General features: G+C 39.1%; 3 protein-coding genes across 3 annotated transcripts; 1 reads left to right on the top strand and 2 right to left on the bottom strand.

Annotated features, from left to right (window-relative positions):
- The first annotated feature begins 216 nt into the window (after nt 1–216).
- LOC140999202 (volume-regulated anion channel subunit LRRC8E) lies at nt 217–4,798 on the top strand. The gene is made up of 2 exons (XM_073469495.1): nt 217–357; nt 2,092–4,798. Exons 1-2 carry the CDS (start codon nt 217–219, stop codon nt 4,378–4,380), a joined length of 2,430 nt encoding a protein of 809 aa, XP_073325596.1. The 3' UTR covers nt 4,381–4,798.
- A 6,158-nt stretch (nt 4,799–10,956) lies between these two features.
- Nucleotides 10,957–14,592, bottom strand: cdkn2d (cyclin-dependent kinase inhibitor 2D (p19, inhibits CDK4)). The gene is made up of 3 exons (XM_073472901.1): nt 14,436–14,592; nt 13,898–14,056; nt 10,957–11,921 (listed from the first exon to the last, which is right to left on the bottom strand). The coding sequence occupies exons 2-3, from the start codon at nt 14,036–14,038 to the stop codon at nt 11,568–11,570; spliced, it is 495 nt and encodes a 164-aa protein (XP_073329002.1). The 5' UTR covers nt 14,039–14,056; nt 14,436–14,592; the 3' UTR covers nt 10,957–11,567.
- Nucleotides 14,593–14,972: 380 nt separating this feature from the next.
- On the bottom strand, nt 14,973–22,328 carry ap1m2 (adaptor related protein complex 1 subunit mu 2). The gene is made up of 12 exons (XM_073487829.1): nt 22,112–22,328; nt 20,254–20,410; nt 18,939–19,006; nt 18,689–18,819; nt 18,442–18,589; nt 17,936–18,062; nt 17,699–17,841; nt 17,087–17,158; nt 16,675–16,833; nt 16,379–16,504; nt 16,007–16,082; nt 14,973–15,238 (listed from the first exon to the last, which is right to left on the bottom strand). The coding sequence occupies exons 1-12, from the start codon at nt 22,151–22,153 to the stop codon at nt 15,213–15,215; spliced, it is 1,275 nt and encodes a 424-aa protein (XP_073343930.1). The 5' UTR covers nt 22,154–22,328; the 3' UTR covers nt 14,973–15,212.
- Between the last annotated feature and the right edge of the window lie 1,908 nt (nt 22,329–24,236).

Here is a 24,236-nt window from a genome sequence, read left to right as displayed (position 1 = left end):
ACAGTAACTGAGCAGACTGTTCATTCATTCAAGGCCACAGACACCTAAAGCTTACAATAAGCGTCTGCTTGATGAGACCAAACATTGCTGTATGCTGTATACTGTCATATAACTTTAAAACCTTTGACAAGATATTCTCCAGAGACTGCAGCCTATTTTAGCCTCAGTGTTCACAGCCACTCTCCTCTCTTTCATCAGTGTGGAGCAGCAGCCAGGATGATCCCAGTGGGTGAATTCAGAAACCTCGGCACAGAGCAGAACTCAAAGTTTCGGGTCCTGAAACCGTGGTGGGATGTTTTCTCAGAGTACCTTTGCATTGCTATGCTTATGATTGGAGTCTTTGGGTGCACCTTGCAGGTGAGGCACCTACAAACCAGCTGCTTTGTGATCATGAGCTCTTAAAGCCTTAAATGTTAGCCTTTGGGTGGAAACATGATTATTACTAGCTTTATATAGCCTAATCTTCCTGATGAGACAGAAACATTTGCATCATTTGTATCTATTTTGGCATATTTTGTTCCCTCTGTGTCTGATGGCACATGCCACAGCAAGTCCTACACAATCTGACCTTCACGTCAGGCAAAAACACAGACAGTTTAACTGAACTAACTTGTCTCTCCTGACCCACTTTTTGCAGATTCAGATCGCTAACTTGCTGCTTAATGTGTCTCTCAGCACCTGATTATCATTTCTGTGTCATATTAAAATAGCGCAGAAGGAAAGCAAAGGATTTAATATAAATCTGTGATAACAACTGAAAAGTTCTGCTACTTATGTCCTTATTTAAGATGAGATAAAACTTTATTGAGCTAACACTGAAGACATTCACTTGTTACAGCAGCTCAAGAGTCAGAAGCAGAGAGGGGAAACAAGACAAAAATACAGAGACAATAAAAATAAAGATTGTGCACATAATATACACCTTTATTACTTACATATATGACCATGATGGATAATTGCACAGGGTTATTGTACACACATGTAGTATTATATCAAAATATATAAATGTAAATGGACAGATATGGGTTGCACAGGAAAGAAGAAGGAATTCCCCGGGATAAATGCACAGTATGAATCTTAATGATATATGCTGTATATGTATAGAGACAGATATATATGATATACTATAAATATGTCATGATACGTATAAACTATATAAAGATAACTGCACAATATTAATCATGTGGTATGATATGAATAATTTATTTCCCTTAATGGTGAATGATATCAACACATTAACACCCTTCAACAGAACTTGTCTGTTGTTTCCTTTGTCTTTGTTTAAGGTTAAAAAGATAAGCTGTCATATCTGTGTAAGGTGTGTGTGTACTTCTACAGCTAACTTTGTAGGGTAAGGATTAAGGTCAGGCATTTAGTTTTGATGGTTAATGTTAGCGCAAGGGGCTGGGGAATGCATTAAGTCAACGAGTGTCCTCACAAAGATAGATGCACAAACGTGTGTGTGCATGTGTGTGTGTGTGTCTGTGTGCGTCTGTGTGTTTGTGCGCAAGCAGCCTTTGAAGTAATTCTCACAACAGTATTTCCTTTAACAGATTGTCTCTGTAGACAGTCATAAAAAAGTGTCCGTGTTGCTTTTTGAAAGATCTTCTTCTTATAGAGAGGTGAATTCCCGCCCACCCAGTGTGTCCCATGTGACCTCATTTTGGAAAAAACTTTCTTACTACAATAGTCAACAGCAAGAGATTTTTGATTGCATTTGAATTGTACCATGTAATACAAATATGTTTCTCAATTTATAACCCATAGCTTTACGAGTCAAGATGGTCAAAGTTTCAATCACAGTCTCAATATATGTCACCAATACCAACATTGGCAGAGAAAAAGTATTAAAATGGTGAAAATCACAATCACAAGTATGCACATATTGACAGCTGAAGTTACGCAAAAAGAGTCTTCAGTCAGTATTGTGAGCTGGCTAATATATGGGACCGGCTCTGCAAGATTTCAGTTATGGGTTTTGGTGAGCATTAATCGAGACGACGTCACTTACACAACCATTGTGTGTCCTATTATTTGTCTTCCCTTCCTCTTTCACCCTCAGTCATTCTCTAATTTGTTTATTTTCCGCAGCTCACCCAGGACAAGATTGCATGCCTGCCCAGCCACTTCACCAGCCCGACACCTGAAGCAATCGACTGCAGCCACATCCGGTCCTACAGGGAAAATGAAACGTCACAGCAGACACTGGTCAAACCTGTGAACCCCATCATCAAGGAGGTGATTGGTCACAAGAACAACCTGGACATCCACCAATATGTGTTTGTCAACCACTATTGCTACGAAAGGTTTGTCCACTGGTATGCAAAGTTCTTCCCGTACCTCGTTGTGATCCACACAATGATCTTCATGGTAGCAAGCAGCTTCTGGTTCAAGTTCCCTGGGACGTCTTCTAAAATTGAACTCTTTGTTACAATCCTTGGGAAGTGCTTTGATTCACCCTGGACCACGAGGGCCCTGAGTGAGGTTTCGGAGGAAAGAGGAGAGGAGAAACTGGTTAGTTGGAGGAGGAACACCATATCAAAAGATCCTGCAGATCGACAAGCAGATGAGGGGGAGACTACAGTGCTTCTTCGCTCCTCCTCCGTCAAGTCTAATCCAGAGAAGAAGATACCAGAGCCTCAATCGACCGCCTCCGTCTTGGATAAGAAGGAAGGAGAGCAGGCCAAAGCTTTGTTTGAAAAGGTGAAGAAGTTAAGAACTCACGTAGAGGAGGCAGACCTCTTGTATCTCATGTATGTGCTACAAACATCACTGAAAGTCTTCAAGTTCCTTTTAGTCATCATCTACAGTGCAGTTCTGGTACCGAACATTGAGATAGTTGTGCGCTGTTATGTTCCTCCTGAGCTGACTGGTTTTGACATCTATTGCTGCAACCACAACAAAGCCAATATTTTCTCCAAGCTTGCCTACTGTTACATCTGCTTTGTGGGAGTGTATGGACTTCTGTGCATCTACACCCTCTACTGGCTGTTTCATAGACCTCTGAAGGCGTACTCCTTCGAGCAGGTCAGACTGGAGACGGGTATTAATGACATACCGGACGTGAACAATGACTTTGCCTTCCTGCTGCACCTTGTAGATCAATATGATGCCCTTTACTCCAAAAGATTTGCCGTCTTTCTCTCTGAGGTCAGTGAGAGTCGTCTCCATCAGCTCAACCTCAACTATGAGTGGACCACCAAAAAGCTGCGCGCCCGTCTTGCCAAGAACACCAGTAACCGGTTGGAGCTCCACCTCTTAATGTTGCCGGGGCTCCCTGACACGGTCTTTGAGATTCCTGAAGTGGAATCGCTCAAACTGGAACAAGTTAAAAATGTCACCATCCCAGCTAGTGTGGCAAAGCTTGAATCCCTTCAGGAGTTATCACTGATCTACTGCCCAGCAAAGCTCCAGCTGCCAGCCCTGAACCACCTTAAGTCAACTTTAAAAGTGCTGCGTGTATCTTTTGAAAGTTTAGAAGAGGTGCCCATGTGGATGTACACCCTACATGGCCTGGAGGAGTTACATCTGGATGGTCTATTAACCAATGAGTTGTCCAAGAGCGCCACTCTGGAATCCCTCAGAGAGCTTCGAGCTCTGAGAGTCCTCACTCTCCACTCAAACCTCACTAAGATCCCACCCAGTTTAGTGGATGTTGCAGTGCAGCTTCAGCGGTTGAGCATCTATAATGAAGGTGTCAAGCTCCAAGCTTTTAGCAGCCTGAAGAAGTTAGCCAACATAGCCTCGTTGGAGTTGGTGGGCTGCGAGTTGGAGCGCATCCCGAGCGCTGTCTTCAGCCTGAACAATCTGCAGGAGTTGGACCTGAAGGAGAACAAACTCACCACTGTGGAGGAGATTCTGAGCTTACAGCACTGCCGGCGTTTAGTGACACTCCGACTGTGGCACAACAAAATCACTTACATCCCTGATCACATCAGTAAGCTGCACACCCTCGAGACGCTGGACGTTAGCTGGAACAAGCTACGAAAGCTTCCCTCTCGGCTGTTTTATTGCACCAAACTCAGACACCTCGATGTCTCTCACAACCAGCTCACCTCTCTTCCTGCTGAGGTGGGCATCCTGCAGGGTCTCCAGTTCTTCTCTGCTGCGTTCAACTCCTTAGAGACGCTGCCAGAGGAGCTGTTCTCCTGTAAGAGGCTAAAGACTTTGGCTCTCGGAAACAACTGCTTGCCTACTCTTAGCTCCAGAGTGGCCAACCTGACCCAGCTGGTCCGGCTGGAGATTAAAGGGAACCGTCTAGAGTCTCTACCTCTGGAGATATGGGACTGTCCCCTGCTGACTGTCAGTGGACTCGTAGTAGAGGACAACCTGCTGGAACTGCTGCCATCGGATGTACGAAGCAGGCTGACTAACAGCTGAGTTTGTAGAGCTAAGGGTTGTTATGGACTAATCTTTTGTAGGTGTAGCATGGTGGTCACTGATGGCAGGGCTGCCGATGGGAGGGAACACCAAGTCAGTTGTCCCCTGCCCTCGGTCATCAGAGGGCCCAAAAAAGACCTTGAAATAATCTCTAACCATTAAAATAATCTGCTGGGAGGACTCTGGAGATCATCTTGCCCCAGGCACGAACAAAAGTATCGCTGGTCCTGGTCGGTGGGCTGATTTGTGTGGAAGAAATTGAGTATTAACAGACAATTAACCCTGCTGCTGGGTGGGAATTTTCATATAAAAAGGGACGAATAGAGAAACCACAACTGACTGCAAACAAGATAACCAAACTCTAGAAACGTATTTATAATATCAGTCATCGTTAATTGTTTGTTCGAATCAGTGTCAATGAGACAAAAATCCACTTGCACATGTTTTTGACAATGTTTTTTATGCATTTTCTTAAATACCTTTTTGAAATAAACATTTTACAAAGTTTATAGGAGTCCTGAAAATACCTTAGTGAATTTATTTTTAAAAAAAAAGATTTTTATGTAGATGGTTTCATTGGTGTCTGAAAAATTGTCAAGTCAGGTTCCCATTACTGTTCAGCAGATAAGACAAGGCTTGACCTTGAAATACTTCTGCACCTCTCGGATTCGTGTTTTGTTTACTGAATAGTTTGTGGATTCTTCCGAGCACAAGTCAAGGGATTTTCTAACTGCGCTGTATCCTGTTAGACAGGTTTTGACATTATGAAGAAGTGTTTCCCACAGTGTGGTGGATCATGTTGCTCCCTTTCAGACACTAAACAAGTAGAGGGAAAGAAAGCCTTTCAGCAGCAGAATAAAAGGTATTCATCTCTGTTTATGTATTCAAAGCTGAAATCATACAGGGGGTTATCAGTCAGAAAGAAGTCAAGGCAGCCTGATATGTGGTGAGCATAACAGGAAACAATGATTAATCATTCACAGAGAGAAGGAAGATACAACTATTGTTCATCAAAATGGATGAGTAATATATTGAGTGTACTAATGTCTGTGTGTACGTACACTTTTCAGCACATCATGTGTAAAGTAATGGCTACCCTAGAATTTAAATGTTGCTTCTCTGTTTAGTTTTTTAAGATCTCTTAAGCACAGTTGAACTTTTACATATGGGCGAAACAGGAGGTGATTTCCAGTCAACAATGGTAAGTAAGTGGAATTTGAGCGGTAAGATGAAAAATTATCAACACATCCTCATTTTTTGCTTGCCAGTGACTCCCAAAACAAAATATTTGAGCATTTCCAAAACAACATGACTGTTGAAGCGTACCAGCAACAGCAACTTGTCGCACACTCTCTGGTTAGGTTAGGTTTAGGCACTCAAACTACTCGGTTAGATTTAGAAAACATTGTTATTTCCTTTAAGGGTCGCTTCACCAATTTCACGTGTGTTTACAGGTCTTGAGGAGTACTACTACATATGTGAAAAAAGTAGTACAAAGCCTTTTGCGGCTCCAGTGATGTCACTCTGTGATTAAGCTGCATTGTGGGTAACGTAGGCGCCAGGTTTTGAAAAGGAAGGAAAATGCGTGGAATAAAAAAAGGGCAATATCTCTGGTTTGATCATTTGTTTTTAAACTGTCCATAATGAGTCCAACAGGAGGAGTGCAATGAGACCAGTGGACTGCTTTTCAAAACCTGGCGCCTAAATTACCCACAATGCAACTTAAACACTGAGTTACATCACTGGAGGCAATTTATTAGATAACACGCAGCTTCCTCTGGAGTCACAAAAGGCTATATACTACTTTTTTCACATATGCAGTAGTGCTCCTCAAGACCTGTAAACACACTTTAATGTGTAAAATTGGTGGAGTTACCCTTTAAAAGGTTATTGTAGTTACACATGATTAGTTTTAGCATGAAGAATACAGTGGGTGTAACCTGAATACATTTTACTTTGAAATTCCTCTATTCAGTGTCTCAAACAAATACACCCCTCCTTTTTTTCTGCATTCTTTCTGTCTTTGCTCCTCATGTTCATGTTCCCTCTGTAAACCAGTGTGTCTCGTCTCAATCCCACATGTGCAGGACAAACATTTATGCCTCAGCCTGAACTTCAGAGCAGTCGTGTCCAGGCTTGCATGGCTACAAGTTAAGGACATACCTCAGTAATACTGCAGCATACAATGACCTGCCCACGCTGCCACACACATTAAACCTCTGAAAGTGTGAAGCTTTGTCAATAATTTACTTATTTCTTTTCCTCTCTCAAAGTGGCAGTCAAGTGCGTCACCAGCATTAACCAAAAGAGATGTGATGGCATCATTGTGACTAAGGCGCAGCTGGAAATAACATGTTTTGTCTCTTAAGAGCTTTGTTTTGAGTTGTTATTGGCGATATCTTCAGGTTAAGGTGGTGTACTGACTTGAGCGTGAAATGCTAGAACTGCTGCCAGAGTGTAGGGTGTGTCAGGCCCGGTTGTGCTAATTCAGTAGGAAAATCAGATTGGGAAGCTTCTTCCTGCCATGTGAGTTTCTGTTTTTCGGAAGTCTAAAATGTCAGGATGCAGCTCCTGTGGGCTTTTATTCCCTGCAGCTTAATGAACTGAATTGAAGTGAGACAGTTTGTAGGTTAATAGAGCATGTGTACACTGACTCATCATTTGTGATTTCACCAGTTATTGGTATCAAAGTTCATAAACCTTCAAACATTTTATATTATTTTACCACCGGGTGACTTTCTTGGTTGATATTGCACCTTATTTAAATCATTCATGAAGAACTCTATGCAGCTTTAAGGATGGGTTTGGATTCTTTTAAAGTCAATCTTAATAAGATGCTGACATGTTCATACATACACTGAATGTGCTATTGATCACTAGTCATTCTTTTATCTATACAGGCTGTGACCTGGGCCTACAGCAAGGAAAAGCCAGTCCATGAGGAAAAAAAAGTTCATTTCTGACTAAAAACCAATTGATTTGGCTGACTCAGACTGAAAAAACAAACTTCAAAATGCATTTTTCCCATTTCTTACAGTGTAGTTATATCAGGAAGGTGTCACTTCTCAGCCAGTATTGACAGAAGGAACAGTTACAGTGATCAATAACTCTTTGAGTGTACATATGGCCATGTAAGACAAAAATGTTAATCCTTTTACATCTTAAGCCTGTCGTTACTCATCGTGGTCATTTCAGTATTGATTACTTTGGGGATTGTGTTACTGATTATAACTGGTCTAGGCAACACAAAAGAATAGTAAAAATGCTCATTTCAATGTCCTAGAGCCCAAACTGAGGTCTCAAAATGTCTTGTTTTGTTCAACTAACAGTCCAAAACCCAAATAAAATCCTTTCAATATAATGTATGATTATATTGATATGATTACCGAACTGATGCAGCTCTAATAGAGAAGTAAGGGGCATCCTCATGAAAGAGAGCTTTAAGACGCTGACCATGCAATATGCCCCGTCTGAGTCCAGTTGGAGGCTTTTGTTGCATGTTATCCCCTTTTCTCTCTCTCACTTCAATTCTCCTTCGTCTGTTATCCACTCAAGGAAAAAAAACACACAAAAATACTTAAAAACAATGGATGCAAACTGTCACCACTCACATATTTACACTTATACACTTATTCTTTCATTGTAACACAAGTTAAGACACCTGAGTCATGGCTCTGCTGTCAGTGGTGCCGTCATCATCATGTATTCCCGCAAATCTGTCTGCTTTTTGACCATGTGACTGGGGGAGAAGGCTGATACTGGTTTTTCTTGTCAACCTTTGTCAAACCTGTCACTCTAACTGTGTCTTTCCCAACCTGCAGGAAAAAAAGACCTACAGCAGTGTTTATACAGCAGTGAGTATTTGCACGGCCAACAACACACCCATATTTGTGCTTGAGCTCTACCTAGTGGCTGGAGGCAGGTCTGTCCTGAGGCTGCTTCTTGCACTAACATGTTTACAGCTGTTGTGTGACTAAATTTAGCTGTTTTGGTGTGAAACTATATTTAAATATAGTTAGTGGTTGTGTGTCTATACTGCATGAGATGAGGGAGTGGTAAAGACACTTGACCAGAATGTTGCTGTTTCAAAACCAAGCTGTGAAAATATAGGTGTGGAAAGTAAATGACTCTTTTTTTTTTCTTCTCAATAACTACTGCTGAAGTACTCTTGAGCAAGGCGTTTAACGTCAAGCTGCTCCAATAGAGTTGTTCAATATCCAAAAGCCAAATACTGTGGTTGGACTGCAGCTCCCAGCAGGTGTCTATGTAAATTTGATAAAGGAAGGTGAAAACAACATGCAACTGCTGACTGCAGGCCATTAAATCCAGTGGATGAGGAAGTATTTGAAGTCCTTACAAATTTACTTGAGACAAGTGAAGGTGATTATTGGTCAAATGTACATAAAGTAGCAAAGTCCTCATGAATCATTTTTTATTATTACTGAATTTGTTAGCATTCAATATTTAAGTTTTGAGCTACTCAGTGTTTTACAAGGTACTTTGATATGGGGATAGAACAGTGACTTTACATTTTGGCATTGAAAATTAAACCTAAATGTAAAAAGGAAACACTGGCACTGAAACACTTGGAGTGTTGGAAAAAGTTGTATTAGCACTGAAGAAACACAGTCAGTTTAAAAAAGACAGAAATGAAGAAAAACATTATAAGATTGTCATTGAATCACATCAAAATACAAACAATATTTTTTTTTAAAAAAAGGAAATAGTTTTGATGTCTGTTTATATTTTCCAGTGCCAACACAACCTTTTCCAATAGTGTTTCAATTACTTGTACTTTACTTGAGTATTTCCATTTTCTGCTACTTTAAACTTCCACTTCAAATGGAAGGCAAATATTGTCCCTTTTACTCCACTGCATTTATTTGATAACTTGGTCACTAGTTACTTTGCAGACTGTATGCTGAATCAGAGCTTAAGTAGCACATTTTTAAAATGATTTGTTTTTATTGGATCGGATATTAAAAAAACACAACAAAGCAAAGATCACACATGCCAGAAAAATGTTGAATATCGGATCAGATAATTGGCCAGGCCGATAATTTGGTTGACACAGTATGTATAATTTACTTTTACTCGTACGTTTGATATTTAAGTACATTTAATATCAGATACTTTAAGACGTTTGCTCAAGTATGATTCATACGGGTGACTTTCACGATACCAAAGTAATATTTGAGCACAATATCTTTACTTTTTCTCAAGAATGACTTTTGGGTACTTTATACAACACTGTTGTTGATATATAGTTTGTGTGTAAAGTCTTTATTAGTAAAGTAACCAGTAAATATAGCTGGCAAATAAATGTAATGGAGTAAAAAGTACAATATTTCTCTCTGAAATTGAAGTTGTAATTGGTACAAAATGGAAAATACTCAAGTGAAGCACAAGTTACTTTCCGCCACTGCTTCATTTTCAGAGAAAGCTCAAGTTTTCTGTCAAATTAATTCAGAAAATATTGTGCTAATATTGTGAGAAATGCACTTGTTATCACATGTAAACAACATAGTGGTCTTTCTGTGACATCATGAGGCTCAACACACAGCGGCCCAGCAGCACAGTCCTTGAACTGTATCTCCTTTGTCGACTGCTGAAGTTGGCCCGTGACACGCAAGCAAACAAAATACCCATTGTGCTGTGAGAGCCCTGAGCACAAACATCAGCAAACTGCCACCGTTACCTACAAGCCTCAACAAAACAGGGCCCTCATTCTTAGTGAGCTGCAATCCAGCTATCTGTGTGACCTCTGAGAAGGTTTCCACATTCCAGTGTGGAGTTATTATAAATGCCCTTGATGAATCACCTTGAATCACCCTGTTTTGTCTATTAAGGCAGAAAGGAAAATCATATAAATGTGGTGTATCAAAGGCTTGAGCTGATATTGTACAAACCAAACGATCATAGATTGATTTAATTCATGCTTCAGATGTGCTATTTTTTTGTTTGTTTGTTTTGAAATATGAAAAAAACAACAAACAAATGTCAGTCAGTGGTCATATTTGCCCTGTCGCATGAGCAGTGTTTTTTTTTTTTATTTAAATTAATTTTATAGGCCAGATGAGGCCAAACTTTCCAGTATTTCACAATAAAAGCAAAAATAAAAGAGAGCTCAGGATAAATTCTCAAATAAAAGCCTGTTTATGTGTTATATAACGTTATTTTAAAATCCTTTGAAAATGGTTCATCTCAAATAGAAAGAAAATCTGCTTGATAAAAACAAATGCATAATCATACACTGTAAAATCTGACAGTGAGTTTACTTTGAAAAATTGAAGAAACCGATAACCTCAAATTACCCGGTAGACTAATTATGTTAAGATGTTCAAACTTTTTAGCGCATACAACTTAAATTTTTTAGTCTACTATACTTGGTAATTCTGAGGTAATTGGTTTCCTGATTTTTTTTAAGTAAAGTCAACTTTTAAAATTTACAGTGTATATAAAGCTCCTCAGTGTCTTTAGTCGTAGCTACAGTTTGGAAGTCAATTTGTCTGTCCAACTTAAAAGCAGCTAAAATCAGTGAACTGTTTAAAAAGAAAACTATGACTTCACAACTTCAAGTTCAACACTTTATTTTGTGCTTTCTTCTTCAAATATTAAAGTGAATAATCTCACTTTTGTTTTAAAAGTATTTGTATAAATAACATTTCAACAAATCACAATAAATGTCACTATTTACAGAGTCACAGGAATATTCAGTCCTATTCCAACAATAAATAAGAGTAAATTCAAAGTCTAAGTACATCTAATTAAGAGAAACAAAACTATGTAAAGCAATCAGGGTGCACCATGTCAAGTTTTGTAAAACAAACAAAAAAAAAAGAAATGTTTAAAAACACATACAACTGTTACATTTCTTACACAATGTAAATAATGCAATCATTACAAAAACACTGGGGAAACTATCTACAAATGTGCACTCCCAATCAATAGGGACAACAGATAGTATATAAGGTGCCTAAATTGCACTGTGCAAAAGAGGTGTCTACTGTATATAGCCACCCATCCACTGAAAATAAGCTGCCAAGACAATATGTCCTGTCACACATTAATGCTGAGCGACTATTAACAAAACAAATAATCCTTTACACAGCAATGAATTCAAGTCACCAGGTTTGAAGCAAAGAAAAGTTAGGTTGGGGTCACCCAGTGGGCACCCAGACATCTGACTAACTATGAATGTGAGCGAAAAGCAAGTCAATCATATCAGGTACACATGAAGCTCGGGCCACGTCTATGGCTGTCTGACCGCTGATGTTGGCGTGCTTCAGGTCGGACCGTGGTGCCAAGAACTCTACGACATCCCGGTGGCCTTCCCGGATGGCGATGTGGATAGGCAGGGCGCCGCTCTGGTCCGGGATGTTTACAGAAGCACCGTACTCCACCAGAACCTGCAGCGTGTCCAGGAATCCTGTCCGTGCCGCGTCGTGCACAGGCGCTATCCCGTGTTTGTCCTGCACATTGGGGTCTGCTCCTTTTTCCAACAGCAAACTGGCAACCTTGGAGTTCCCCATCATCATCACCTATAAGAGATATGAGAGAGAGAGAGAGAGAGAGAGAGAGAGAGAGAGAGAGAGAGAGAGAGAGAGAGAGAGAGAGAGAGAGAGAGAGAGAGAGAGAGAGAGAGAGAGAGAGAGAGAGAGAGAGAGAGAACAGTAAATTCAACACCGGTGTGTAAATGACCCTAGATCATCTCAGAGGTTTTTTAACACTTTCATGTCAGAGATCTCCACAGAGATCACTAATTAATACTTAAATGTTAAATTGTATTCCCGAAAGTCACTTCAAAGAAAATCTGTACAGTGGGACCTGGTCAAGGAATAAATACAGTAACTGTCTATAACGTTAATGAAAACATACAAATATGTTCCTACAAACTGTTGTCAGTTTATCAGGTACATAAAAGTGAAATGCAGTTTAGTTTAGTACATTATCAGTACAACAGTTTCTTCATGACGGTTATGATGTTCAGTTGTTGTTGAAGTCTAAGTGCTGTATCGTAGGAAACTGGACTGAAACAAGTCCAGTTGCCTACGATACAGCACTCAGATTTACCATGAACCTTCATCAACATGTTTTAGCTGAAGCTGTTTTAGAGAGGTTGATGTTTTTTTCATCAGGCGTTTTGATTTTTGGAGCTGAAACAATCAACTGATAGAAAATCAATCATTCTGCAAACATTAGGATAATTAATTAAGTACGCTTTCAGGCAAAAGTTCCAAACATTCTCTGGTCTCAGCTTCTCAAACGTGAGGATTGGCTGTTTTGTCTTTGTTATTTTTTACAGTTATGAAATATCTTCATGTTTTGGACTGTTGGTTGGTTTGAGGACGTCACTTTGAGGTCTAGGAAATTGTGATGGATATTTCTTTCCATTTTATAGTAGGGCCACAAGTAACAATTATGTTCATTATCTATTTTCCTTACGATTATTTCCAAGATTAATCAATTCTTTGTTTAGTCAATGAAATGTCAAAAAATTATAAATATTTTTTAAAAAAAGCTCGTCACAGTTTCACAAAGCCCAAAGTGATGCTTTCAAATGGCCTCTTTTGTCAAACCAACAGTCCAAATCCCAAAGACCCTTCATTTACTGTCATAACTTACAAAGAAAAGCAGCAAATCCTCACATTTTTAAACTGGAAGCAGTAAATTTTTAACATTTTTGCCTGAAAAATGACTTAAACAATTAATCAATTATCTTTCGAATCGACTAATAGTTGCAGCAACAGATTAATTGATAGAGACAACTGTTAATTAAAGCCTGACCATTTTGTCTACATCACTTATATGAATAGCAGAAACACCTCTTAGTATAGCTATTCCACAGCAATGATCATAAAGTAAAATCAACAACTCATTCTCACATTATTTGAGCTGCCACGATTAATTGATTAATCATGTAATCAATTTATTGTCAATGAATAAATTCCCAACTGTTTAGATAACTGATTAATCGGTTTGAGTCCTAATTCTCATTTCGGATTCTTAAAAGTGAATATTTTCTGGTTTCTTTTCTCCTTTGACCGTAAACTGAATGTCTTTGTGTTGTGGACAAAAAAAAAGGACATTGTAGGACATCATCTTTGGCTTTGGGAGATATTAATTGACATTTTTAACCATTTTCTTACATTTTATAGACCAAATGGTTGGTTGCAGCCCTAAGCATTATAACCTTCAAGAAGGAAGGATTTATAGCATGGCTGCTGGATTAGACTGGCATTAGTTGAAAGTGTACCTAATAAACTGGCAACTGAGTGTATATCCTCTTTATTATATATTTCTAGCAAGTCAAATCATCAAATATTCTCCATTTTGCTTGGATCTACCTACAGTCTTAAAACACGGTGCTATAACATATCCATAACAGCTCAGCACAGCCCTACGTACCGTTATGTCAGGACGAGAGGAGACGAGTTTCTACAGTCTGCGTGTGTGTGCAGTTCATACCTGTGTTAATATGAACTGTGTGTCAGCATGTCTGTGAGTTGGTCCTCACCTGTAACGCGGTCCTGTTGAACTCATTGAGAGTATCAGGATGCACCCTGCATTCCTCCAGGATCCTCTGCACCTCGCTCGTCTTCCCTTTGGCTGCCGCCGCCGTCAAAGCTTTACCGGCATCCATCTGACTAAGGACCATTATAGTCTCTCTTTCTGCCTGTTCAGTAGTAGACGTACGACAACAGTCAGACCCAAACTCAACCACGGGATCCTCGTTATGACACCGACAGTACAATGAAGAGTAAAGCGGCGAAACGAGGATTCAGGCTGATTAACTACGACTACAGCTAGCTACTAACAGCATCCGGCTAACGTCATTTAGCTAGTTCCCCGTTGACGCCATGTTATCTGACTGCTAGCGTAATGTTAGATCGGGTCGTTTTAACAAACCATTCGCTTAAACAACAGAGCTGTGCGAACACGGTTGTTGTGTCGAGAGCCAGACAGCTCACGTCAACTGAAGCTCACAAACAATTAGCATCCCGGCTAACCGCTAACCTTAAAAAGAGAACAAACCGTAGAGCTTTTACGCATACCTTGTTCGTTTCCTTGAGATCCACAACGCCGACACGAGTTTCTATCCCGCTGTTTCTGAGGACCAGTATTTTTTAAATAAAATCCGAACAAGGAGGGTTTATAAACATTAGAAAATACATTTGCGCGCTGAGATCTACACAGCGGTGTCTCCAGACTACAATTTACAAACATTGGAGAGAACACACGCCGACCAATCACAGCTCGCCCGGAGGGTGTTGCTCTTCCATATATGGTAAAAGAGGCCGGGCTACAACTCTGTTACTACACTATCACTGTGGTAACAGCGACAGTCAACCAATCAGAGCCCGCAGTGCAGAAAGCGGGCGATTCGTATACGTTGATGTCTTCAAAGGCAGTTCATTCACATTTCTGACCTTTGCTTGTATTTCTCCAGAGACAAGTGTGGAAAAAAGGCGGGTGTAAGGTTTTAATTTTAGGCGGAATTTACCGACTGTGATTTCACAATGCATTACTACAATATGAGGACAAATCTGCCCTTACATGGTGTTGCAAACTCATGGGAAAAACAAAGGGGCTGAAGGAGGATACAAAGGTTTAATATTGACAGATTGCTTGAGGGAATAAAATCATCACACATTTAAATAATTAGCAGTGGTCCCATAATAGAAACATTAAAATCAAGCTGCACACGGATTTCATAAAACAAGATCACTGACAGGTGAAATTCAAAGACATTCTCTCAGTCGCGTTAAAGTGATTATTGATGTTCCTGTGAAGGTGCTGGAAGTGAAGAATATACAGTAATCCCTCAGGCTTTACACATTGGTCCTCAGCTGGTAGTCTACATAAAAAGAAAACACATGTAAGGAGAAAATATTAGTTAAGTTCAACTTGATTCAATTTCTACATTTTATGTTTATATTACCACTTGCTTAAATAGTACAATATGTCCCGAAAACAGTAAGTCACATCACATTGAAGACTATATGGCTGTAGCTACACCTGAAGGCTGTTTGTATTCTACATTGATGGTATTTTACAGGCCAATTCCAGTTTTTTTCTTTACATCATACAATAGATTAAAGGTGCACTATGTAGTTCTGGGGAAGAAATTTTAAGAGAAGAGAAAAATCTTGACCGATTGATTTTCACTACATAGTACACCTTTGAATTTGACTAGTTTTAGCCTAATAAATAAACAAATAAAGAATTTATCAGTGTTTATTTATGGGTCGAGAAAATTCTCCATTGTCTTTGTTTGAATAATAAACTGAATAACCCGCTGGATTATCTGAAAATGTCACAATGCTGAAAATAGTTCCTAGCACATAAAAAGTTAATGTTTGGTAAATACATGTTTATTTGCAGGGCATAGACGTGTTGGGAAATGAAATGTAGAGAAAATAAAACTGGATAGTTACAGGAATTAATAAATGTTCTTAAAAATCCAAATGAAATCAGAATTGAGATGTAAATAATGGCTTTTGGTCAAATTTGGGGGACTGGGAAATGGTGGACCTGGACTCGGGACCTCAGTATTTCTAAAGTTGTGGATGCAGCCTTGAGTATGTAGGAGTATGTAGGAGTATGTAGGAATTGCTTAATGTACCTCCACTCTGTGTAATGTACCGCACCCAGGGTAGAGCCTGGTAACCACTTTTTTCAATGATCTTCATATATCGCACCTGGTAAAAGAAAGAGAGTGAGTGAGACGGGGTAAGACAACATGTTGAGGCAAGTAACATTACTGTGCATCATCACCAATTAAAAATAAATCTAGTTTATGAGTCTGAGCTCACTATCTACAGGACCTGACCTGACTATCCACGAGCTGAAAACGCCCTATGTGATCTTCTCAGGGGATGTTTAGAGCTTTAAAATTGATCCATATTGATATAAAGAAGATATAACATGCTCTAACAGGCCTCAGATCCATAAAAAAATGTGCCTCCTCTCAGATGGACTAGACTTATAAACACACCTGTATTCCTGAGACTGTGAAGTATGGGATTTCAAATTTGACAGTAATGGGAGGTTTTCCCTCAAGCTCATCGTTCTCAACGCTGGGCAGACCGAAATGAGCTCTCATTAGAAACTCTTTGCCTCCCTGGATGGATGGACGCACATAGACAAACAGATTAAACACAGAAAGGCAGAGAGATGGACAAACAAGCAGAAAGACACACAGAAAATAAAATACATTTCTCTATTTGATCAGAATGTAATGCATTAAGAAAGTAATATCATTTAAAGTCAATGCAACAGTATATTTCTTACAGGGAATGACTTGATGGTCCACACCACCATGTTCTTCTCAGGCACATATTTGGCGTTGCCTGTGCTGGTTTTGAACTTGGGTGAGTCGGCATCGCTGGGCACAGGGACCCTCACCTCCACATTATTTGCCACAGACTGTTTTTTAAATTGTCCCTTTGCCTGAAAATACAACACAATATCACAGGATATCTTGTGAAAGCCTTTTTTCTTGCAGTCTCACAAAGGCAACATCGACTGTTAACTGTTAAGATAGTTCAAGCTATCAAAATGTGAAACAACTGGAGACATGAGACAAACAGTGAGGTGAATAATTCTTGCTCTAATTGTTGCTTTTTGGCAGTTTCCAAAGTATATGTCTCCAGTGACATTGTAATTTAGTTGTGTCTTAAGTCAAAATACAGTTGTTCAGTACCTTAACCATGATTTCCACTCGACTGTGAGAGAATTTCTCTATGACTGATTCAATCCATATCAGAGGCTTCACCTGTAACAGATGAAGGAAAAGGTTTTATTATAAAACAAGTTTTACATTTAAAATATACATATACACATGATCCATCAGTATCCATGTTAATTTAGGTCGTGTGTTTACATGTACTGATGTGTGTGAGGCTAGTAAAGCTGTCAGAGTTGCACTACTAGTCTAATTTTTTTTTCATACATTTGCACAATGATCAAATCATGCATATGAAATAAAGTAGTGTATTGTGTCAAAATTGTTTCATTTCATTCAAGTTTTTCATTGATCTTTAGACTGTTTCTTGTATTAAATTTCCCCTCTCGGGATCAATAAAGCCATCCATCCTCCATTCAATATTTTTAAAATGGAAACAGCCTGCTCGAATAAGTTCCTCAAATATGTACTTGAGTGCTCTGTTACGTTCCACCACTGAACACCAGCACCAAATCGAACCTTAATCAAGCTCCACTTTGGCCAGCCCTGGTTGTGGTGTGAGTCATTAATACGATAGATGGTGTATAGAGGATTTAGCGTGAATACAGTGTGGTGCTGTATTGGACTAACATGCGTGTTGATGCGGTAGGACATGAGCTCAGACTCCCCGTCCGGAGGAATGAAGGAGATCGTTCGATCACTCTCAAAGCGTGAGAGACGGACACACTGGTGGAACTTCACGTCCTCCATCGTCACCGTCTTTCCCTTATCACCTGAACAAAACACAATACAAACAGTGGTATTAACTTAAATGTAACTAAAGCAGACAGATGAGCTGATAGATGTAGACAGATGCTGCATGCGTACGTCCAGTGAGAGCAAAGAGCACTCGGTCGTTGAGGCCCAGCCGCAGCTCGGGCATCCCAGAGAGCATGGTTTTCAGCTTGATGCTGCCCACGATGTCACTGCTCATCACACTGCCATTAGCATTCACCTGAACAAACAATACACAGGGGTGGATAAATATGGATAAACTATTTAATTGAATAAATCAAACTAATCTGATTCATCAAGTTGATTAAATTAAACAGTAAGAAAATCCATACAATACTTGCTCTATTATGCTCTATTATTCAACATAATATAATTTAGCTTTAACTACATAAAAGCAATATGAGCTATTATTATACAGTTTTGTGTAAAAACAACAAGAATTTCTGACAATCTATTCTAACTTTTAAGAGGAAAAATTTCCTGTGATTAACAAAATAAGTGGCTTCAGGTGATACAATTGCAGGTACCCAGGTACTCTCTGACTTAAGATGGCGCTCAAAAGCTCTCAGCTAGTCTCATAATGAATGATCCCTTCTTACCAGTACATTGATGGACTCAATGACATCGATAAAGACCTCGTTCTTCTTGTATTTGATCCCCTCTGACCTCCAGGAGACAGCGTTGGTGACGGTGGTCGGCACTTTGGACTTTGCCACCTCAAGCTTGGTTCCTTCCTGAGTGATGTATCTGCAAGAGAAGAGGTGGACTACTGTGATTCAACACCACTCTCAGTATACATGATAATGTGTGTGTGTGTGTGCATGTGTGCGTTTTGGGAAGTCTTACTCCTGTAGGATCTTGCTGTCGGTAGTCTGTGGGAAGCCAAAGTCCATCAGCTCATCCAGCAGCTCGTAGACAACCACAAAATTGTCCTGAATGCTCTCCTCCTCCAGCTCTTTGAAGTACTCTGTGAACACCTGCATAATACACAGAGCAGACATCAGACTGATCTGTGGTGGCTCTGAGTAACACTATAAATACAAGTTACTCCTCAAAAAATAAATTTACAACAACAAATCATGCATGTATGTCTCACCTCGACTATTTTGTATAGGAATGAGTAGACGAGGGAGGCGTTGGAGTTCTTGTTTGTAGTGGCCACCACTGCACAGAGATCAGGTCAAGGAGTGTTTTGCACATTTTGTTACAATTAAGATAATTGCTGTTGTTCACTTTGCTACATTTAAATCTTTGCTGCGTTATTCAATATTCTGTGACTTTAATAAAGAGATTCTGTTGAATGTGAATGCGTACTTGAGGGCTTTTCTGAGTTTTCTGCTTCAACGTATCATTGTGAAGTAAATGTTGATTGCACAATGTAATCTGATGAAACCATCAACGTTTAGATCGGTTCCCTATAAACCTCGCTTTCACTTTTCAATTTTGTCGGCCGCTGTGCATGAAATCTCCTGGGAACAGGAAGGTTAACTGGCGATACAGTCAGGCTACAGCCTGGCACCATTCCTATCTGCTCTCACTCTCACGTGAACTCGCATTTAGTTCTGTGTTGTTGGTAGTTGCTACTCAAAGGAAAATGGAAACGATCCAGTTGCCTTTGCGACAGTAGCACCAACAAAAGTACGACGTGAGAAGAAAGAAGTTGTCTGTTTCCACTTGAAGTAAAAGTACTATAACCACACTGTGAAAAATGCTCTATTACAAGTAAAAGTCCTACATTGAAAACCTTACTTGGGCCTAAGTCAAAGTATGCAAGTATTTTCAGCAATATTTACTTAAAGTATCAAAAGTAAAAGAACTTGTTCGAGTAAAATGGTCTCTATTAGTTTTTTACTATTATGTCTGATGTTTTTGGATTAATATTACTGCTGTATTAAGGTGTATGTTACATGTAACTACTGCTGATGAGATCTATAAGATAATCACGTTTGTAAAGTCGCTGTCCTGTGACAGATGTATTTCTAAGAAGTCAACTTTTCATGAGCCCAGAAAAACAGCCTGTATTCAGCTTTTTTCCAGCTCATCCAGGAGGATTTATTTAGCTTAAGTAACACAACAAGTAGCAACATTTTCTCATGAAGGAACTCCTCACACTTCAGTTTATCAGGAATAAAAGTCTTATTCTAAAACACCAAATGTTTTTTCTCACTGGACGGAAAGGGTGTAAAAAACTGTAATCTGCATAATTAGAAACTAAAGCTGTTAGACAAACGTAGTGGAGTAAAAAGTACAATATTTGCCTCTGAGATCTCGTAAAGTATATTGTTTGGAAAATAATGGAAATGCTCAAATAGAGTACAAGTACCTTGAATTTGTACTTGAGTAAAAGCACTTAGTTACATTCTGCCACAGCTTTTGTCGCAGCTCAAAGTAACTACAGTTGTAAAAGATACGGTACAGGTTGCTGTGTTTGATCCACATGAAGTGAACGCTGCCGTGTGACAGCACAGGACAGAGGAGACCCTCCTCTTCATGTTGCATGAGTAAAGGCATGAAGTGGTCGATCTCCGCCATGTCCACATCACCTTTGTAGTTCCGACAGATCAACACCTGAGGAGAGAGAATAACACCACAGGGCTGTCACACGACTGCATGTTTGATTAAAGAGGTGACAGAGTCAAATGTTTTACTCATTTGTAGAGCGCCAGTGCAACATGTAAAGTAAAGTGGCTGGAAATACATAAAAATGTACAATGCCAAAAAAAAATGACAAGAAACAATCTTTAGAATTAACATTTTGTCAAAATAAATGATCCAATCAGGCTGATGTGTGACCAGATGTTGGACTAGAACTGGAGATCTAAACAGCTGTTACTAACAAAGATGCAACAAGATTCAATCTAACTTTATTAACCATTTCCATGAACCACAATGTGAGTGACAATGGACTTATACATATCTCAATATCCCTAACTCATGTTGAGTAGTGTATTAAAATTAAGTGTTAGGTCTGCACGATTAATCGAGATATTATCCAAAACACATTATGACATAGTGTTGTATTCGAATCACAAGAAAACATGTTTGTTTGGTAATTGTCACCTCATCGCGATTTAATAGTTTTTTCAGTGAAAATGAAAATTGTGATGCAAAAGTGACGATTCAAAATAATCACAATATATACTTTTAACCTTATGATAATAACGATAAACTTTATTTGTATAGCACCTTTAAACAACAGAGTTTACAAACTGCTTTGACAATCAGGCAAAAGCAGGAAACTCAGGAAGACATTACTACAGAATAAATACTCAACAGTCAAGCCAAACACAAGGAAGTCTAGTCTAAGGTGAGTTAAAACAGGAAGGCAGAACAGAAAATGTGAAAACACAAAAACGTCAATGTGAGTCAAGTAAAAGGAATAAAAGCGATAAAACAGGCAGCATCACAGAAAAGGAAGAGAGAGAGAGAGAAGAAAAATAATAATAATTGCAGGCAAACAAGGATCAATTCCATGATATCACCTCGGTCTTTACTTTCCTCTTTAAAGAGCAGATTAATGGTCTAACTGAGAAAGTAATCAGACTAACTGACCCCTTCAGAAGGGGCCACAACTTTTAATCTGCCATTCATATTTCTGTAAAAATGTGTCCTACAGACCCTCGGATGTTGTGTTACATAATTTAGTGGGGGTCCTCTGTTAACCCTGTCGACATTAAGAACAATGACCTGCTGTAGCACAAAGGAAAGATAAGATGTCTTCAGATAATACGGATGCAAAACAGGGCAAACCTGCTCCAGAAGCTTTGAGGCTTCTGCAGGTCAGAAAAGCAGCACTGTGCTTGGACCAATTTAGATGTCACATGTGGCTGGATGAGTAACACACCCTTTGATCACACACACACACAACACAAACACTTCCATTTCTCAGTAACAATCACTTGTGTGTCAGGTTACAGAGAGAGAGATGTTTGTGGATAGTGACTACAAAAAGTTGGTCACACACATGCCATGACTGAAGGCCACAGGTGCTGCATCACAATTAGTCCTCTCAGTGGAGCTATTTGAGGCTGCAGCCTGTCACCACCAACAAACAGTGAAATCCGGAAGTAAAGAAGAAAGGGCAAATGAATGAGTGTGTCGCAAGCTCTTTATTAATTTTTAACGACGCCATTAATGATTAACAGTTAAAGAAACAGTTAAAACAAGACCTAAACAGACAAAAGAAGGAGAAAGTGCTGACTTTTATATGTTGTGTCAAGTAAAGCCGGATAAGAAATGATCGACAGTGAGCTCCAGCTTGACTCCTACCTTCCCCTTCAGGTCCAGCACAAATATCGCGGAGGCAGACATCGTGTTTGTGGCCGCAGGAGCTCAACATGCGAGTCAACACACACACACACACACTCAAAGTTTGAAGTCCGACCCGAGTCTTCACCGGCTTCACTCTCGTTTCATCTCATCCACACTGCAGACATTCATCAGCCCGAGGTGATCGTGGACTCCACCGTGTCGTTTTCCTGAAGGTGCCGTGACGTCATCGCATGCAGGTGAAACATTCACCAGCTCACCTGAGCAGAGACGGGGGAGGAGGAGGGTGTGCCGCTCAGTGTGTCCGCTAGAGGGCGCCGCAGACACACGAATGATAGCAGGGACGAAGAGCGACATCATGACATCACGACATCAGTCAGGTCAAAAAAGCACCTCTTTTAAAAAAATGTATTTTTATTAACATTTTCGTAAATTGTTTTGTTGTTATTGAATAATGCTGAATAGAGTTTATGACTAAATTAATTCTGTGTTTTATCTTGTTTTTAGTGTTGCGCATTTTGCATTATGATGTTTTAATTTAACTTATCTGTATATTATTTGATTTTGTTTTTTTTTTAAACAGTCTAGAAACAATTTCTCACCTATTGTTTGACTAAAATATCTTTTAAAAAAAAAAACAAGAAAAGAAAAGTTCTGGATACACCTATAGTCACTTTTGTGAGTTTACTAACTCTACTTATTTGACTTTAACAATATTGTTTGTTACCATGATAATCCAAATGGTGGCACTCATCAATCAAAACTGTTTATTCACAAACACACATTTTCTAAATCTAAAGTTTTTACTTCCCTTTTAAAACTGCTGCTTGAATCCCTCATAATCCCTAATAAACACAAACAGTTTATTACATTTCTGAGTTATTGTCTGATTTGTGATTTTGTTTTTTGGTGTTTTTTTTTCTTTTTTGCATCTACTTGTAAAATCTAATAGTAGACTAACAGTATCTAAGTAGTATCTACTGTATTACCCTTATGTACATTTATTTCACTTACATTTGTTCTGTATGTGCTGACATTGTTTTTGCCTGAATCCTTTGTAAATTGTTCTCGTTCTCGATATAAAACAAGATAAGTCTGTGTTTTTTTCTCTTTTTTTTTAAAAATTCCTTTCTTAAAAATGTTTTGTTTGTTCTCTTTGACCACAGCAGAAGTTATAATTAAGGATATATTTGACCTGATACATCAAATCTATATTCACAACGCAACTAAACGGCAAAATAAAATGACTTATCTTTAACTTCCTAGTCTAAGTTGAGTCTCAAGTCATTTTTTTCTGTTAAGTCAGGTCGCAGATCATCAAAACAGTGACTTGAGTCAACACGAGTCCAAGTAACATTGACTCGAGTCCACATCTCTGCAGATTAGGCATTCATTTGCCATCTGACATTGTAGCCCATTATAGCTCTCTTTTTCCTGTTTTTTTTTTTTAAACAAGCAATTAGACTTGAAATATGTCTATTGTGCACATTTCTGGACCCTGTCAAAGACCTTGTAAAGTCAGTTTATCCGTCAGAGTTATAAACGTCCATGAGACCCAACAATAATGTAATGGCCTTAACTTCAGGCATCGTGGCCTCTGTATCTGAAGGATCATTTTAGCTGTTTCGAGAACATTTTGTTACACTGAAAAGTATTTTTTTTCTGCAAATGGACATCTCCTTATCCACTATGAATCTATAATGTAATTTCAGATATTTTAAAAAAACATTTGTAGGAAGTTAGCCTGAACTAAAGACAATTGTGGCAGAACACTGACAGAGCACAGGAGAAAAACATTAATTCACCACCACAGGAGAAAAAAGGTCAATCCCCAGGAGTGGGAGCCTCTGGCTTGAGTGCATCACACATTGCAGGCAGTAATGGTGGGTGGGAAATTGTCACACCACTAGAAACTCCTCTTGTTGGTTTGTCCACATTGCTATGCTGAAGTGAGACAATCCAGACTGATATCAATATTGTTTTTTATTCAGTTTTACTTCACTCCCTCTATGATGATAGTCTCTAGATAGACCTAGGTCAATTATTGATTTGTCTCTTCTCATGCATATTCTACACAATGTACACATTTTTCTTTATTTGTTGAATATAAATATAATGCAAACAA

Source organism: Pagrus major, chromosome 1, assembly GCF_040436345.1.
Source record: "Pagrus major chromosome 1, Pma_NU_1.0".
Taxonomy (NCBI): domain Eukaryota; kingdom Metazoa; phylum Chordata; class Actinopteri; order Spariformes; family Sparidae; genus Pagrus; species Pagrus major.
Note: the sequence above shows the minus strand (reverse complement) of the source record. Positions and strands in the feature narration are given on the sequence as shown.